Genomic DNA, 17,802 nt, shown 5'->3' with positions numbered 1-17,802 from the left:
AATTTTTCTTATAGACGATGTAACCATTATTACTAATAAATAAAGAGGATGTTTTACTTTCAAAAAAAAAGGGCCAAAACGCCAGGCTGCATGTGTTAGAGCAGTTTGGGAAAAAAGGAAACCAAGAGGGATCATATCGAGAGATGGGCGAGAGCTAACATGGAGTGAGCTCGTAAGCCATTCAGTGTCCTAAAGATAAGATATACTCCCTCCGTGAAGAAATATAAGAGCGTTTAAATCACTAAAAGCATCTCCAATAAAAGATGTAAAACAGGAGATGTAAAAATTTGCATCTTCAAAAAGTGTTCTTTATATCTCCAGAAAAGAGGCAACTCCAACAAAAGATGTAAAATGATGATGTAAAAGTGCAAGTCCAACAGATGCAAAATGGAGATGTTAACTAGTTGTGCGGCTGGCGACCATCAAGCACGGCGAAGTGCCTCGGGTTTGCTCTACAGGCGACGGTTTGAGCGGCGTTTGGCCGGGAGCAAGGTGCGTCCTTTGGGACAAACGAGAGGAGTTGCGGTGGCCGAAACTCGATGGGAGCGAGCTCGACGCGGCGGCCAGAGCATGGTGGGGCGGCGGTGCAGGGTGCGGGAGGGGCTGCGGGCAGCGGCGGTGGAGCAATCGAGCGGCGGCGGTGTGGGGATGCGGCCGGTGATGTGGATGGGGCATCGGCGGCGGTGGAGCAATCGAGCGGCGGCGGTGCGGGGATGCGGCCGGTGATGTAGACGGGGCGGCGACAGCGGTGGAATCGAGCGACGACGGAACAACGCTCGATTCGTGGCGTGCGGTGGCGGCCGGCGGTCGAAACCCGCGGCGGGGGTGCGACGGGCTTGCGGGCGGGCGATGGCGGTGCGACGTGATGAAGAAAAGGGGCTGGGGGAAGGAATGGAACGACGGTTGGCGGTTGGCGCACGGCTGACGTTTTTACATCTTCAGTGAGCGGAGATGTATATTTGCACCACAAAGTGTTTTAGTTTACATCTTCGGAAGGTGGAGATGTAATTTCTTTTCTGTTGAAGATGCTCTAAAGTAATTGTGAAAATAACCCCCTTCCTATTTATACATTTTCGCCTCTACTATAATAAAGGTGAGAGCTGGACTCTCAACTCACATGTCCAATCTCTCCTCGATTTCAAATTCCACTTCCAGTTCAAAGCAAACACGCTGCGAACACCTTCACGCCGAAGGAAGGCAGAAAAAAGGGACGCCAGACAGCCTGGGAAATGACCACCTCCCTCCAGTCCTCGCCCCGTTTCCGCCTCCGCAGAGCGTCGCATCGCGCACGGCTCGCACCATACTCCCCCACGAAGTCCTCCTCCTCCTCCTCCCCTCCCCCCGCGCGACCCCTCTCCCCCGCACCCGCGAGATCTCTCTCCCGCCATGGCGGGGAGGGGCTACCAGGGCCGCGGCGCGGCCGGCGGCGCCGGCGCCGGCGTGTCCATGGCGGTGGTGAGCACGCCCAGCCAGGAGCTGGCGCTCACCAACTGCGCCTACGTCTCCCCCGCCGACATCCGCCGCTTCCCCACCGCCCTCGCCCTCGTCGGCGACGTCCTCGTCTTCGCCCTGCGATATCCTTTTGTTCTTCCTCCCGCGATCTCGCCTGTGCTGCGCGTGAGATCTCTCTGAATTTTGAGGTGGCCCGGCGCGCTGATCTGATCCGCTGGCCGGTCCAGTTTGAAACCCCGGAGGGCCTAGAGCACCGCGCGCATCTGTCTTGCTCGCTGGAGCGCTTTAGCTTCGTTTTGGGTGGTGATCTCGCGGGGACGGGCTGCTGGCGACGCTAGCTAGTATGTGGGATGGCACGATTGCCCGTTTTACTTGCTCTGGCTGCTAGTTCGTACCAATACCATACGATTATTGTGGGTGCATTGCAAAATTTTGCTTCTCTAATCCACGCGCCATCTGCCTAGACAAATAAATTGGATAAATGCCCACAGCATCACGTCCTGAGTCCAGCGTGCTCTGTAGAGGCCATTTATTTGGGATGTGGAAGCCTTGATGAATGATGAATCAGATTGTCAATAGGCATTCGTTTTTTATTACAGGCACGCAATTATGTAATTCCACTAAGCCTAAACATGCATCATTACTAAACATCATCCCAGTGTAGGGGTTTAATTTTGGTTTTGTCAACTGGAATCACCATGCCGGATGTTATTGTTCTGAAGTGTTTATACCTTGGTTAAAATCACATTGTGTTGTCTCAACTTTAAGAGGCTTTCTTGTGGAATCTATGGAGCTTTGATGATATTCTGTGCCGATTTTATTTTAGAATAATATATTCTTTCATTCATGTTTGATCCTTAATGAGTATCCACTGCCCACGATGCCGTTGCTACTGGAAGCATCGCCTTGAATGCCATTCAGCGTCGACAGGTGAAGGTTTCGGCTGGGGATTCTATTACCGTGAGCAGGTAGGATGATCAACTGTCAACTGAATCATACTTTTAGTTGGATGTGATTCTGTGTTGCCTTACTGTTGTGGTGAATAATATTTCTGCCCAGTTTTGCTCCTCCTGATGATTTCAAGCTGGCATTGCTCACATTGGAGCTAGAGTATACTAAGGCAAGGTCCAACCGAGCTGAGGATGTAAGTTCATTCGTCTGTCTGTGACTACAGTTTTAGTTATGCTTCATTTACTGTGGTTTGACATGCATTAGCCTGGCTCTGCAGCTGGATGCCGTCTTGCTTGCCCAACAACTCCGGAAGAGATTTCTGGATCAGGTATGGGATAATCAGTTAGCATTATGTCTGTGAGTAGAGCTTCTCTTTATTTCTTTCATCGTTATAAACATATGTATGTTATGTTGTCCACGAAAAATCTCATATGCATGATTAGATTGTGAATGCCTGCAGTTTGATAGGAATACTGCTTCCACTTGTGTGCACATAACAGTGACATGTGGGGTTGTTTACAGGTCATGACAAGTGGGCAACGAGTGCCATTTGAATTTTATGGAACAAACTACATATTCAGTGTCAATCAAGCTTTGCTAGAGGGTCAAGAAGGTTCCACGCCGTTGGACAGAGGATTCCTGTCAAGTGACACATACATCATATTTGAGGCGGCTCCTAATTCAGGAATCAAGGTTCCTTTGAATAACTTCTATGTTGTTATCAGCAGTTCTATTAATAGTTCATGTGACAAGAGCATTTTGTATGGATTCTGAAAGCCACACAATAAGACCCGCTAATCTGCTGTAGGTTATCAACCAAAAGGAAGCAGCTAGCAGCAAGCTTTTCAAAGATAAAGAGTTTAACTTGGAAAAATTGGGGATAGGTGGGTTAAGTTCTGAATTCACAGACATTTTCCGTAGGGCATTTGCTTCAAGGGTGTTTCCTCCTCATGTTGTCAGCAAGTAAGTATCATTCCTGCTTCTTTAATTTTGTACCATCCGTAACATATGATGTTTTACTCACAACTGAATACTTTAGATTGGGCATTAAACACGTAAAGGGTATGTTGCTATACGGGCCTCCTGGTACTGGCAAGACCCTCATGGCCCGTCAGATTGGAAAACTGTTGAATGGAAAGGACCCGAAGGTATGGATATTCGTATTGGGCGTGGAGTATAGCTTTGTTACTTTTCTAAACATTTGTGTAGTGCCTATCATCTATTTCATTCTTAGATACATTGTTACTTTTTAGGACCCTTTATCCTGTACGAATTTATGAATATCACATTTAAAATGCAGGCTTGACGAAGTTTTGTTGTTATCAGCAGTGATAAATATATTTCTTTGAATTAAAAATTCCAGTTTTCAATTCTCTTGTTTTAAGTTCAGTTCAATAAAGGAATTGTGTATCATAGTCCATTTTATACTGAGAAACTTCCGTGTATCATACTTAATTTATTGTAGCACAGGCACCAGTCGTCAGTGACATGTAGTCTGCTAACACTGCAATGCCAGATGCCTGTCCATTATGTTTACCTGAGGTTAAATACCTTTTCCTGACCTCAGATTGTGAATGGACCTGAAGTGTTGAGCAAATTTGTTGGAGAAACAGAGAAGAATGTGAGAGATTTGTTTCTTGATGCTGAAAATGACCAGAAGGCGCAAGGTACGATATCTCATGAGCTGAATTCTTCTCATATTTCTGTGTGAGGTGAATCCTTATCAACACTTGATTTTTGTACCTCCTTCTCACAGGTGATCATAGTGACCTCCATGTTATCATTTTTGATGAAATTGATGCTATCTGCAAGGTGGGTTCTGTTGACTATAACTCTCACCATATTATATATTTTCTCTTGCTTAGGCTTTGTCAATATGACAGAACAAAATAATTAGCTTGCGATTATCACTAGTTACTACTAGATAGTACAGGTTTATTCTTATCAACTTGGGTTTCAATGGAGTTTAAGAGCGTGCTGTCAACATGAATAGTTCTGTAGTGTGTGCTGTGACAGTGTGTAATTGTGTATTAGCCCCTGCCAAAGGAGTATCTCATAACTTCTGTGTCACAGAGATTTACATGAAACCTATCATATGCTCATATCCTTTTTATTTTTCTTCAGTTATGCCTAAGATTCCACATTAAATATCTATTCTAAAACTCTTTAACTTGCAACTTTATTTTGTGCATGTGACATCATACTGTATAATACATCATGTACAATGTTGGTTTAGATTTATTCAAAATTGCCAACCTGCATGCATTGATGAAACTCTGGTTGTGCAGTCTAGAGGGTCTAGCAGAGATGGTACAGGCGTACATGATAGCATTGTAAACCAGCTGCTTACAAAGGTATGTTTTACTAGAATTTGAAGTTTAGACTTTATGTTCTTTGCTTATATCTATTACTGAGTTATGTCCGAACTCTCAACTTTACAGATAGATGGTGTTGAGGCGTTGAATAACGTGTTGCTTATTGGAATGACCAACCGTAAGGATTTACTTGACGAAGCTTTATTGAGGTATATGCTCTGACCCATGTTGCCTGATGACAAACTGATCTAGCAAACATGTCATTGGTAGCTCCAACTCTGTGGTACTGAAACAAATAAGTTTCCTGATGAGACAAACTAATGTAGCAAGTCTTTCATCATAAATGCATTCATGCTGAATTCTGAATAATATATGAGGCCTTTGATTATTGGAATTATATTGGTTGCCATGCATCTAGTACCCTTCATCACTCCTAGTGATGTATGTTGCTGGGCGATTCACAAAGAGAAGGTTGCTAGTCACTCTAGAGGCTGTGCTGATAGATGACTACACCATATTCTCTTTTTCTAGTTCATTTCTGTTCTACTCTTCACATATATTCATTGCCCTTTGATACATCTGTTGCAGACCAGGACGACTGGAAGTTCATATCGAGATAAACTTGCCTGACGAGAATGGTCGTTTGCAAATTCTTCAAATTCATACAAGCAAGATGAGGGAGAGCTCTTTCCTTTCTCCAGATGTTAATCTTCAAGAGCTAGGTATGTTCTTTGCAAAGCGATATTGTCTGCGGCATTTGTGTTATTATAGCAAATATTTTTTATTTCTGTTTTTAGCTGGCCATTTCATGCTAGTGCTATTATCCGTACTTCAAAGATTTTTTTCTTCTTCTTAAAAAAGTGAGTGCTGTTAGCAAATAGCGATGCTTCCTTCAATGTTTACTGCCATTTTTTTGCAGTCGGACATTTTAGTATGACTAACTAGGGGTTTGTGGGATGTGGGAAATTTGTCAGTATATCTTTTTTACTATGTATGATTTGTAATTGTGAAAATCACATCCAAATGACACATTATCTTCTCAATGAAGCTGCACGGACAAAGAACTACAGTGGAGCAGAGTTGGAAGGTGTTGTTAAAAGTGCAGTTTCATTTGCTTTGAACCGGCAGATAAGCATGGATGATCTCACTAAACCTCTGGACGAGGAAAGCATTAAGGTTACTATGGATGATTTTGTGAATGGACTTCATGAAATTACTCCCGCATTTGGTGCTTCAACTGATGACCTCGAAAGATGCAGGTGCGTGTTCTGATTTCTTGAACAATTTTTTAACAGAATGATTTCCATCAGCACAAATTTCAAAGGGCGATCATTAGTTTCTTCTTGGGGTATTCCTGGAGTACATCTTATTATTTGTGCTTTGGAATTTTTCCTTGTAATATGCTCAACATTGGCTATGGCCCGTGGGCGCTGTCACTCTTCTTCCTTAATGCAGCAATTCAGGGGTTGAGCTTTATATAATACATTCATTAGCAAGTTTAGAAGGAAAAATAAAATTTCCTTCAGGCAATATAAGACTTGATATTTGACTGTAGCAAACCACATGCTTATAGCTTGTCAGGCATATAAGAATATCTTTTAATGATGAGCTTAACACATATATGATTTTAAAATCCTTACCCTCATGTATCTCTTATTTTATCCTCAGTTGTCTCAGTTACTACAATTTTAATGTTACCTTTATGTGATTTTTTGTACAGGTTGCATGGTATTGTTGACTGTGGCAAGGCACACCAGCACATTTTTCAGAGAGCTATGCTTCTGGTGGAACAAGTTAAAGTTAGCAGAGGTAGCCCACTTGTGACCTGTCTATTGCAAGGTTCTGCTGGAAGGTATAGTCTCTAAAACACATCATCGTTGTCTGAATATATTGCTGGAAGCTTATTTCACATTAATTGCTTTTCAGTGGTAAATCAGCTTTGGCCGCTACTGTTGGTATTGACAGTGATTTTGCTTATGTCAAAATTGTAAGTTCCTTTACTTCTGGTTCCCTCCATCCTCAGTTGCAAACTATAGGGCCACATATCTCTAATTGTGGTTTTCACCATAGATATCTGCGGAGACAATGATTGGTTTCAGTGAAAGCAGCAAGTGTGCACAGATTTGCAAGGTCAGGGGTGTTCTTAATATAATGAATTTGGTAGTTAGTTGATACACGGAAGAATCTATTTGAATCGTGTGTCCTGTTTATTGCTCCTGTGTACGCCTTTTCTACTTATGCCGTTTGCTTCCTGTATGCTTACACATAAGGTGTCTTTTGTTGTGATGGTTACAGGTTTTTGAGGATGCTTACAAATCTCAGTTCAGTATCATAATTCTTGACGACATTGAAAGGTATTAGAACCTCAATGCCACAAAAGTCTGCTGTCATTTGTCCTTTCATTTTTATCGAAGTATTCTTTGGTGCTCCTTTATGACCATTTAGGTTACTGGAGTTTGTTGCCATCGGACCACGTTTTTCAAATCTGATATCGCAAACTCTTATGGTCCTCCTCAAGAGGGTTCCTCCTAAGGTTTGCACAATCACACTTTTTTCTTCAGTAGTATCCTGGGGCCCAATCTTTTCTTGGCTGCAAAAACAGCTTTGACTTGACTTTGTCTTTGACTCGCATATCTTGCCTATCTTTTGCAGGGAAAGAACTTGCTTGTTATTGGAACAACAAGTGAGACAACATTTCTAGACTCCATTGGTATGTCGGGTGTGTTCTCGGTAACCTATGAGGTTCCCAAACTGACAAAGGAGGATGCTGCAAAGGTAAGATGATTACTAAAGACATATGTATGGTCTATGGTTAAAATGCAAGACACTGTAACCGTTTCACATTGCATATTCTTGAACAGTAGATGATTGCTGTCATGTCCTATGTAATACATATTCTATGGCCTTGCAATTTGGAATTTTTCTCTGTATCAACCTTATATGATCGCCCTGCAGGTGTTGCGACATTTGAATGTGTTCGACGAAGGGGATGTTGAGACAGCAGCAGAAGCGCTGGACGATGTAATCTTCTTTCTAACATTCTTGTATTCCCTCCACTTAAATGGTTGCTTATATTTGCCCAAATTCTTACAACCCTCCAACGATTGCAGATGCCGATCAAGAAGCTGTACACGCTTGTCGAGATGGCTGCGCAGGGGCCACAAGGGGGAAGCGCGGAAGCCATCTATGCCGGAGAGGAAAAGATAGACCTCAACCATTTCTTTAGCATCTTGAGCGACATCATCCGCTACTGATCACACGTACATCTGAGGACCCTAGGCTCCACTATAGGAATTTGTTTACTCCAGTTTCCCCGGCTTGCTATCTTCACAGGGTAGAGTGGTTGGATCCCGAGTGGCCTTTCATTGTCACGGTTCGGCCAGAGTTGTCTCTTTGCCATGCTTCCGTCGATATAAATATTCTGTTATCTGAAGCCTGAGGGCTTGTTTTGTTTGAGACCTTGGCGCCGTGCCTGAGAAATATTTACCTGGGCATGCTATTTGGTGAATGGGTGTTGTTGATGACTAGGGATACCAATCCATAGCTCCCGGATGTGCTTTTAGAGTTTGGTTGATTTGATATAGATAAGTTGGCAGTTTCATCTATATATCGGACAGTTAATTTCTTGCCATACTAACTTTGAAGTTGTTATAAGGGTTGCCTGCTTGTTTATTCTGACAAGATACACTGCATGTTTGTTGATACCGCAAACAAACAAACAAAAGTGCATTGTTCAGGATTCAGACCACATCTGTAATAGCAAAACTAAATCAAGCATCCATGAGCAGGGCCGGCCCTAGCATCTTAGAGGCCCTTGTGCGAGTTTCATATAATGGGCCCTTATAATAGACTCAAATTTGTTGAGAGTCTAGAACGTAGCACCGTTTTCAGATTTGATTAATTGATTTACAAGTTAGTGTTTCCTTTTCTCACAACCAGATGATAATTGCTTTTTGGAACATTATTACAAACAAAATAAAGTAGAGAGCACCTGAATTCCTGAATCTTGGTTTTGGAGTAATTAGAAGAAATTCTATGCTCCATCCATCCAATAATCAAAATTCATGCAACGACACAACCTGCAGAATTTACATGACTGCAATTTGTACAAAAAAAGAGAGGAATTAAGTAGGTTAAACATCAGCAATGGCTTATGGTGAATTTTGATTATTAAGTCAACTCATCATAACAGAAATAAATAGACAAAGATCAAAGAATTGAGATCTAAAAATTACCTGGAGGAGCTTCGCTTGAACAGTTCCTGGACTTCACGTCTGCATCGCCTGCCCTCGGACACTGACCATGGCTTTGACGATGGACGGCCATGGTGTAGGTTGCTGTTCTCGCGTTCTTGGCCCAGGACCAGGATGTGTCGCCGGCTGGCCTCCGTCCATCGGGTGCCCTTGGGGCAGTTTAGAGGATGCGAGGAATCAAAGAAATTCATTGATTAGCTTTGGGAATTGGGACCTGGCCTCTTAGGAACTTGGGGCAATTAATTTTTTTTTGAAAGGTTCGGGCAATTAATTAAGACGGGGAACGGAGACGAAGGAGGGCGTGATACAAGGAGCCAGCGAAGGAGAAGGATCTACGGATTGTTGTTCGTGCGTGACTTGTTTCCTTCTTAATGGGTCGGGCCTGCTTCTCTTGTGTACTAGGGACATATGGGCCCCTGCTGAGGCTGGGCCCTAGGCCGTCGCACTCGTCGCCATGGCCCAGGGCCGGCCCTGTCCATGAGGATTTGAGCCACAAAACATCATCCGTAATACCAAATTCCACGGATTTGCTTCCGATCTCCATACGTAATAATCATCCACTGGCCAGGTCCTCAAATTCCATGGATTTGCTTCCGATCTCCATCAGCATGTAATCGGAAAGCGTGTGAAGAGCTTCCACATTTCAACGCTCATGAATTAGGCGTTAAAGTCTTGAAGTGGACACGTTCATTTCTTCTGCCCATCCACCTCGGTTGATTCTGTATCCAACATGTGTGCAAGTTATGTTGTAATTCTGTCCTTGTTATAACTGGACCTGTAGTTTGTGGATTGTTAGGTGTTTAAGTTAGACATGTGTAATCGGGCCTATATAGGCATAACAAGCTAGCTAAAATACATTAAACGAAATTGATATGCTAAATACAGAGCATAAGAGAAAACAACTCGGATGTCCATGGCAAGGGTGACCGAACTAGCCGTAGCGAGTGGTCGAGATGTTGTTTGACGGCGCCAACAAGTTTTGTCGCGCGTTTAGTACATGTGAGTAGTGCTCATACACATGCGCCAAGTAGTAGATGAGTTCATTGTACCTCGTTAATTAATCTTATGCGTTGTGTTAGTGTGATTGTTGTTTTCGTGTGATTGGTTGCACCTCAAATTTTCTAACACACCTTACTTTATTCATTAGCAAAGAACCTTGACACTACATCATACAGGTGTTGAGGTCTGCAATAATAATTTTAAAATATATATTTATTTTGATTAGTATCGAGTGCTACGTTTTGTAGAGATGTTGAGATTTGTTTTAACTTAGTAGTACTCCCGGAATTCCGTTGGTGCTTCCGGGAGCGCGCGCTCCTGCGCGTGATTTTTTTTGAAATACCAAAAATATTTCAACAAAGAATTCTATGTGTTCTTTGTCATATCCAAATGCTACATACAAATTTGTAGGCAAAAAGATTAAACATTTTGTCCTGTGCAAAAAAAACCAAATATTATCCCAAAATGCCACCCTAAATTTGTTTTTTCACCGGCGAAACACCGCTGCTCCGTTTTGCATGTAAATTTTCAAGGATGCTTGTGACACTAACGCGAACATCTACAAAAAATTTCAGATTTTTTGAAAACATTTACTATATCTTTTTTGTTTACTATTCACGCGGGAGCGCGCGCTCTTGAGACCCAAAACGCCATTCTCGTAGTATTCCCTCCTTTTTATTTACTTCACATATTAGCTTTGTCTCAAGTTAAAGTTTGTAAACTCTGATAAAGTTTATACAAAAAATATTAACATCCACAATACCAAATCAATACCATTATAATCATCATTGAATATATTTCCATATCATGTATATTTGTTATTGTGAAAGTTTAAATTGTTATTTATAAACTTGGTCAAACTTTAAAAAGTTTGACTTAGGTCAAAGCTAATATGCGGAGTGAATAAAAACAAAGGGAGTATACAGATATGTTGAATTGCACCTTACCCAAAAATTTGGTCATGTCGCTCGTAATAGCAATATTGAGGTATTTTAAATAGTATATAAATACATTTGAATTGCACCTTATAAAAAATTTGGTCATGTCATTTGCGTACTTCTTCTAGTATGTCAAACAAATCACAATTATTGCTTAAAATTTGCTAAAGTCGTAAGGCATATTTGGTTCATGACTAACTTTGCCACAACTAACCTTGGCAAACTATGGCTGACACAAAGGGTATGACGAACAAAATGGCCATCACACGCGTGGAAAGATTTGACAAAAAAAACTTGCCCTATGACATATAGACCATGTAGCTACTAAAATATGACATGCCACAAATATGGCAATGAACCAAACACACATAAGGGGTGTGTTTGGTAGGATGCATGAGCACATATATTCTCTCCTTGACGCACTTGAAATCACTTTGGGATGTGTTAGTAGGGTGCTCCTCTTAATCTCAACTATGCTCATTTCATACAAAAGTCCCTTCTCAGCTATGATAATGAACAAAACATATGCTAAGGACAAGTTCAGACTGCAAACGAAACATTAAACGTGCTCATAGACGTACAAATTATGCCACGCCACATTGATGTATGCAATCTCACCTAACCCTCTTGCACTCCTGGTGCACAACTAGACTAGAACGTAGGTATATGTGAACTGAGCGTAGTCCTAACCATCTCAGGCCCGGCCCTGTCGGCCCACCCAGACCCAGCCCTAAAATCCAGGGCCTAGGCCCGATGGGCTTGCCCGTGGGCCGCGCTTGGGCCTGAGTTTTGAGCCCACCAGCAGTGTCTGGACGGGCTTGGGCTTGGCATTTTAAGGAAGATGCCCGGCCCACGGCCCTAAGCACTAAGGGCTTTTCAGGGCTTTTTACCAGATGGGCCGGGCTTGGGCTTGAAAAGTAGGCCCGATGGTAGGGCCTGGGAGGGCCTGGGCCTCAGTTTTTTGCTGTGGGCTTTTTTAGGCCCGGCCCGGCCCATGGCCAGATATAGAGCATAGCACAAATGGTTAAATTCTCTGTAATGGAACTAGCACACTAAGATTCAAGTTCTAAACTTGATATTAGTGGTCGCATTTTCTTGAATTTATTTTAGGTCATTCGCCAATGTGTGTTTGTTGGAAGAAGACATTCCCCTCGACTACGAGGTGCTTATAGGGATGAGGGGTGTGTTCATATGATTGAGTGTACGTATATGCGTATGCATGAGCGTTTGACGTCTTTGTTATAAGAAAAAAATAAGCCATATACGTGCTAATGGGAAGCACCCCACCAACCTGACGTCACCGCTCTCCTCCTTCCATTTCCGGAGCTCGCCTCCCCGAAATAAATTCAAAAATCTCTCCCACTACGGCCACGCGCACCGATCTCCCTCGCCGTATCCCCAATCCCCCCCGATCCGCCGGCAGATTCCCTCCCGCATTCGCTCCACTCTGTCCCCGTCCCCGCCTCCTCGCGCTCCCCCCAATCGCCGGCGGATCTCGGGGCTTTTCCCCTCTGTCGAGCCCGTCACGGGATTTCCTGCCGTCTGGAGCTCTTTTTCTCTGCTCCGAGCCGGAGATCTCAGCGCGATTTCGGCCCCCGCGACGAGCTTGGACTGCCCCGGCAGCGGATTCAGACAGCGCCGCGGCTGCGGTTGGTTGGGGTGCTGTTGGCGCGTCGCGGCATTGGATCGGACCGGACCGGGCAGGAGAGGTTGGTGGGCGGTGGTGGTTCGGTCGGTGGGGCGTCCGGACCGTGATCTGCGCCGCTGCGCCGGCCCAGCGTAGCGGGGCGATGAGAGCTGGCGCCGTGGCCCCGAAGGCGGCGGAGGCATGAGCGGCGGGGCGTCGCTGGGGCTCAGGACGTCCGGGAGCTATGGGTCCCTGCAGCAGCCCAACGGCCAGTCCCCCTCCCCGTCGCCGCCGGTGGCGGTCCGCAAGCCCGCGAAGATGTCCCTCGGCGGCGGCGGCCCCGGCGCCGGCGGCCGCGGAGGCGAGCGCCTCCTCTTCGCCCGGATCTGCATGTTCGCGGGCCGCCGCCGCCGGATGCTCCTGCTCCTCCTCGTCGCCGTCGCTCTCGTCGTCTGCTTCCTCTTCTCATCACTTGTCAGTAAAGGTGGTGGTTGTGTTGCTTTTGCCTCATGTTTCATTCCTATATAAACCTTGTGACTGCTATCGTGACTTGATGAAATGCTTGCCAGTTACTGCTATCTTGCTTTTCAATCATTTGATCTGCGAGTTCATCGGAATGATACGATGCTACTTGCAAACAGTGTTATTGTATGATTCATTCATGTAGGTGTTTCCCATCACTAGGAGTACAAAACATCAGGGTTCCTGTTACCTGTGCATACTTCACTTTTCTTATTTGCAAGTTATAGGATGTTCATGAGTATATTATCATTAAGTATTAGTGTTGGGGGCCTTTATGTACACAGGAAGATTTGAGCTCATAGTTGACTTTCAAATTGTAGAGGGTTTAGTGAAGTGGAATTGCCAGCAAGACCTTGAGTAATGGAAGAGAAATAGTATATGGATGGATGCTTGAATATTCCTGTGCTGGCTGGCAACCATGTTTTCCTTTGGATTGCTTATTGTGTGAATATTTGAATATTTGACCATTTTGCATCACCTTTGACTCTAGCTGACTGATGTGATGCAAATGGATTAGCATGCTATTATTTAGTAATTTAAATCAGGCAAGCAGTGTCAATATTTCTGTTATAGTTAAGCTAGACAAGTTTGCATTAGAGATTGTTAGATGATCTTTGGTTTGCTAGACAATCACTTCAGTTTCCAAGTCACTTCAGTCAGTTCTTTGGAACTGAGCTGCAGACTTTGTTCTGGATTTTTATTGTGTGATACAGTTAATATGCTATAGCTATTCCTCGAGTTGATGTTTTAGAAATTGAAAAGTGCTAATGTTGACAGTGCTGTCAAAATCTGTGCCTTTCTGGTACCTTGTAGGCAGGCCTTTGGCTTAGTATACCTTAGAATTGTTTATTTCCGCCATCATTTAGTCAGCTGCTCCTTTACATTTTTATTCTTACCAATATGCATATTGTTTGACTTTGACAGGCTAATGTATGCCTTATGAATTTTAATAAGATTTGTTTCATCTAGTAGTCAATTTGTACAAATAGCATGGTTTTGATAACAATAGGTTCTTCTGGATCTAATCATTCCAGTGTATTATTAAGATTTCATTGGCTTGAGCTAATTTTTCTATGGGCTGGCAGGCCTTCTTACCAATATGCATATTGTTGGCGATTCTACTGAATATCTGTTTGTCTAACCCTGATAAGTCAACATGGTATTTCTTTTCATATGTTGTTTGCCTGGAATGTTGTCTGCTAAACATTTTGTTTTGAGTAATAGCTAAACTGATCTAATCTACTTTTTAGTTTGTAACAAAGTAAGGCATAGCCTTTAACTGTTGTGTTATCTCTACGTTTTTACTTATGTATCTTTGAGTACTGAACCACAAAATCTTCTTTTGGTTGGCTGTAGATGAAGTTGCAGCACCTGGTACCGAGACCATGCTGGGATTATCTGATCATGTCCGGAGCTTTGTAAATCCTGTATGGACATCTTCTTTGAGTGGAAATGATTTGAATACAACATTACCAACAGTAAAACAGCCGGACATCGGTCATGAAAAGGTTCAGGGTCTTTCACGGAGTTTCCCGCCAGCTATTCACCTGGAGCACCATCCTTGTGAAAATTTCTCATTTTCTCCTCCACCTATTGATAGGAAACGTACTGGACCACGGCGTAAGTTCCTCACCAGTCCAATTCAGAGTTACAAAGAAGTTCTGAATCTGATTATATTATTTTAAACTTGTGTAGCATGTCCTGTTTGTTATGTGCCTGTTGACCAGGCCCTGGCATTGATGCCAGCTGCTCCAACAGCATCACCTATCCTTCAAAGTTTAAATTATTTGTCTGAAGACAATTTGGTACTCAAAGAGTCCAACAGTGGTTCTTTGTTTGGTGGTTATCCATCTCTGGAACAACGAGATATGTCTTTTGACATAAAAGACTCGATGACAGTACATTGTGGGTATGTCCTTGTATGACTCAAATGCTTTGACTCTTGTATGTTCATATGATGACGGTGTGCTGTATCACTAACCTTTTCTTTATATTATAAGATTTGTGAGAGGGAAGATACCTGGTCTCAATACTGGATTCGATGTAGATGAAGCTGATCTGTCTGAGATGCGGCAGTGCCAGGGGACAGTTGTTGCTTCTGCTATTTTCGGTAACTGCGTCCTCTTTCTATGCCAGTTATATTTACATGTCATCATCTTTCCATGTCAGTGCTAATTGCACATTTTGTGTGAACTTTTCTCAGGGTATTATGATATAATGCAACAACCAGAAAACATCAGTGAATTTTCAAAAGATACTGTTTGCTTCTTCATGTTTCTGGATGAAGAAACAGAAGCTGCAATAAAGAACACCACTGCTGTTGATAATATGAAAAAAATCGGGCTGTGGCGGGTGGTTGTTGTCCACAACCTTCCTTATTCGGATGCAAGGCGGAATGGAAAGGTACCTGTACTGTATATTTGGTTATTTGATTTTCCTAATCGAATCTTTGGAGAGCCAGTTACTTCTGGCATAGTGATTGCGCACAAGTTAAAATTCAGCATAGCGGGCAATGTAAACTAAAAGTTACTTGTAAAGATAGTTGTACACAATGTGCTAAAACCTACATGCATTCTTGTCTAGATAACTGATCCATCCGAGACGAACATGTTCTCATTCTTTTCTGCATTGGATGAGTATGTGAAAATGCACAATCACGAGAGGAGGATGCCATGCTTAATGTGAATAAGCATTCGCGATTTGTTTTTCTAATTGTTTATTTCCCTTCTGATGATTTTTTAACTGAATCCCTTGTGATATTTTCCTCAAAACAGATTCCAAAACTATTACTTCATCGGCTCTTTCCTAATGCGCGGTATTCACTCTGGATCGATGGGAAACTTAAACTTGTGAAGGATCCTTATCAGCTATTAGAGAGGTAAACATCATGTTCTCTCACTGAGCTCTGTCTGCTACTTGTTGTAACTACTCTGCACATAACTCAGTGCCACTTATGCTCTATATGTTGTATTAAGTTCCAAGCTGCACCATATTCTTCTTACTCCAATATTTTTTCTAAGAGTCTACTCTCACCAGGATTTTGACATGTTATTTTCTGATTCTGTATCATTGTTATGTTGCAGATTCTTATGGAGGAAAAATGTGAGCTTCGCTATTTCCAGGCATTATAGACGCTTTGACGTCTTTGAGGAAGCTGAGGCGAACAAGGCTGGTGGGAAGTATGATAATGCTTCAATCGACAACCAAATAGAGTTCTACAAGAGAGAGGGCTTAACCCATTATTCATCAGCTAAGCTTCCTATCACAAGCGGTAATTGGTTCTTCTCACTGAATTCTGATATAGCAATATTTCTCGTGATAACATAACGATACATTTACCTTGAACAGATGTCCCTGAGGGCTGTGTAATAATAAGAGAGCACATACCCATCACCAATCTCTTCACATGCCTTTGGTTTAATGAAGTTGACCGCTTCACCTCAAGAGATCAGATAAGCTTCAGCACAGTGAGGGATAAAATAAGGTCAAGAGTTAATTGGACTGCAGACATGTTCCTGGATTGCGAAAGGCGCGATTTTGTTGTTCAGGTAATTTTATGTTAATAATGCTTAGTGTGGCACGTTTACTTTTTCTGTACACCCTGTTATGCTGTATATTACTGATCTGAAAAGATAATGAAATGTAGAACCCAAAACATGACTGATAATAATACATTTTACAGTTTGTCTTCTAGTAATGCAAATCGGAGGGCTTTGATTCCTCATGTTAAGAAAAAAATCTGATTACCTGCAATGCCTTTATTCCAGAACATCATTGCCGTCTGTTATGGACTCCTTATTTCTTGTGTATGTCACCTTTACTTTGCAGGCATACCACAGAGAACTCATGGAGCAAAGGCTGGCTGCCTTACGGAGCCAGCCTCCGCCGCCTCCACTGCCTCCACCGCCCCCTCCGGTGGTGCATGCGCAGCAACCTCGAAAGATGCTCCCAGACAGCGCATCAAAGGAACCTGGGAGAGCTTCCAAGAAGCCAGCAGGGAGGCGCTCACGGAAATCAGGCTCGAAACGGTCCCATCGAACAAAAGCCTCCAGCGGGAAGGATCCCATTCGACTGTAAATCTCTCCAGGCGAAATTTTGCTCCCATACAATTGATGATCGACTCGGTTTGGTTTACTCCTATTTAACTTGTATTCATGTTCCCCTCCCAAAGGCTCGAAAATTTTGTCAGGACTTGTTGATAGAGGATTACAACAATTTTTTGGGGTGTAAATAAACATTTTTAAAATAAAGATGGGTTTACTTTACTATGCATACGGTTCAGTTCAGTATAGTACTATCCTTTTTGTTTGCAAATGATAGGTTCCATACAAGTCCCTGTGCTCGTCGTCGTTGGTTTCAAGCTGGCCTTTTGGGTTCAGTTCTTTTAGGCCTTCGGGTTCAGAGATTAGAAGGCCGGTAGCTACCAGAGGCTGGTGTGGATCCGTCAGGAGAGACCCTTTTGGGTAATGTAGCTCCCATCAGTTGAGCTGTCCGGTCTGCTCACCTGAGTCGTGCTGTACTGCTGTCAATCTAAAGCACATAGTCTAGCTAAGTTTTCGTTTTCTCTAGACCTGGGACGCCACGTCTGGTGTGGCGAACCCCCATGCTCTGTGGTTTTTGATGAATAAACTTGGCTTTTCCCCTAAAAAGAATCTGATCTGGCGCCTGTAGCCGTGAGGGCGTTTTTAGATTGCTGCCAAAAGCTGCCTTCAGGTGTGTTTGAAATGTGGCCAAAAACTACCTTG

General features: G+C 43.2%; 2 protein-coding genes across 3 annotated transcripts; both read left to right on the top strand.

The window, feature by feature from the left end:
* The first annotated feature begins 1,169 nt into the window (after positions 1-1,169).
* LOC109741064 (vesicle-fusing ATPase) lies at positions 1,170-8,323 on the top strand. Its single transcript, XM_020300139.4, has 21 exons — positions 1,170-1,574; positions 2,325-2,420; positions 2,512-2,596; positions 2,681-2,731; positions 2,926-3,096; positions 3,212-3,366; positions 3,443-3,551; positions 3,971-4,070; positions 4,160-4,215; positions 4,692-4,757; positions 4,845-4,927; positions 5,307-5,440; positions 5,767-5,977; positions 6,439-6,570; positions 6,645-6,705; positions 6,789-6,848; positions 7,014-7,072; positions 7,164-7,251; positions 7,371-7,493; positions 7,674-7,739; positions 7,829-8,323. The coding sequence occupies exons 1-21, from the start codon at positions 1,387-1,389 to the stop codon at positions 7,970-7,972; spliced, it is 2,238 nt and encodes a 745-aa protein (XP_020155728.1). The 5' UTR covers positions 1,170-1,386; the 3' UTR covers positions 7,973-8,323.
* Positions 8,324-12,278: 3,955 nt separating this feature from the next.
* Positions 12,279-17,325, top strand: LOC109741063 (probable hexosyltransferase MUCI70). 2 transcript variants are annotated; one of them, XM_020300138.4, is made up of 9 exons: positions 12,279-13,019; positions 14,414-14,677; positions 14,753-14,966; positions 15,058-15,167; positions 15,261-15,460; positions 15,832-15,935; positions 16,141-16,328; positions 16,406-16,605; positions 16,886-17,325. In XM_020300138.4, the coding sequence occupies exons 1-9, from the start codon at positions 12,737-12,739 to the stop codon at positions 17,132-17,134; spliced, it is 1,812 nt and encodes a 603-aa protein (XP_020155727.1). In that variant the 5' UTR covers positions 12,279-12,736; the 3' UTR covers positions 17,135-17,325. The 2 variants fall into 2 exon arrangements, with proteins under 2 accessions (XP_020155727.1, XP_073356656.1); XM_073500555.1 differs by having other exon boundaries at positions 12,731-13,009.
* The last annotated feature ends 477 nt before the right edge of the window (positions 17,326-17,802 follow it).

This window comes from Aegilops tauschii, chromosome 1 (assembly GCF_002575655.3).
Source record: "Aegilops tauschii subsp. strangulata cultivar AL8/78 chromosome 1, Aet v6.0, whole genome shotgun sequence".
Lineage (NCBI taxonomy): Eukaryota > Viridiplantae > Streptophyta > Magnoliopsida > Poales > Poaceae > Aegilops > Aegilops tauschii.
This window is presented reverse-complemented; position numbering and strand designations above follow the sequence as displayed.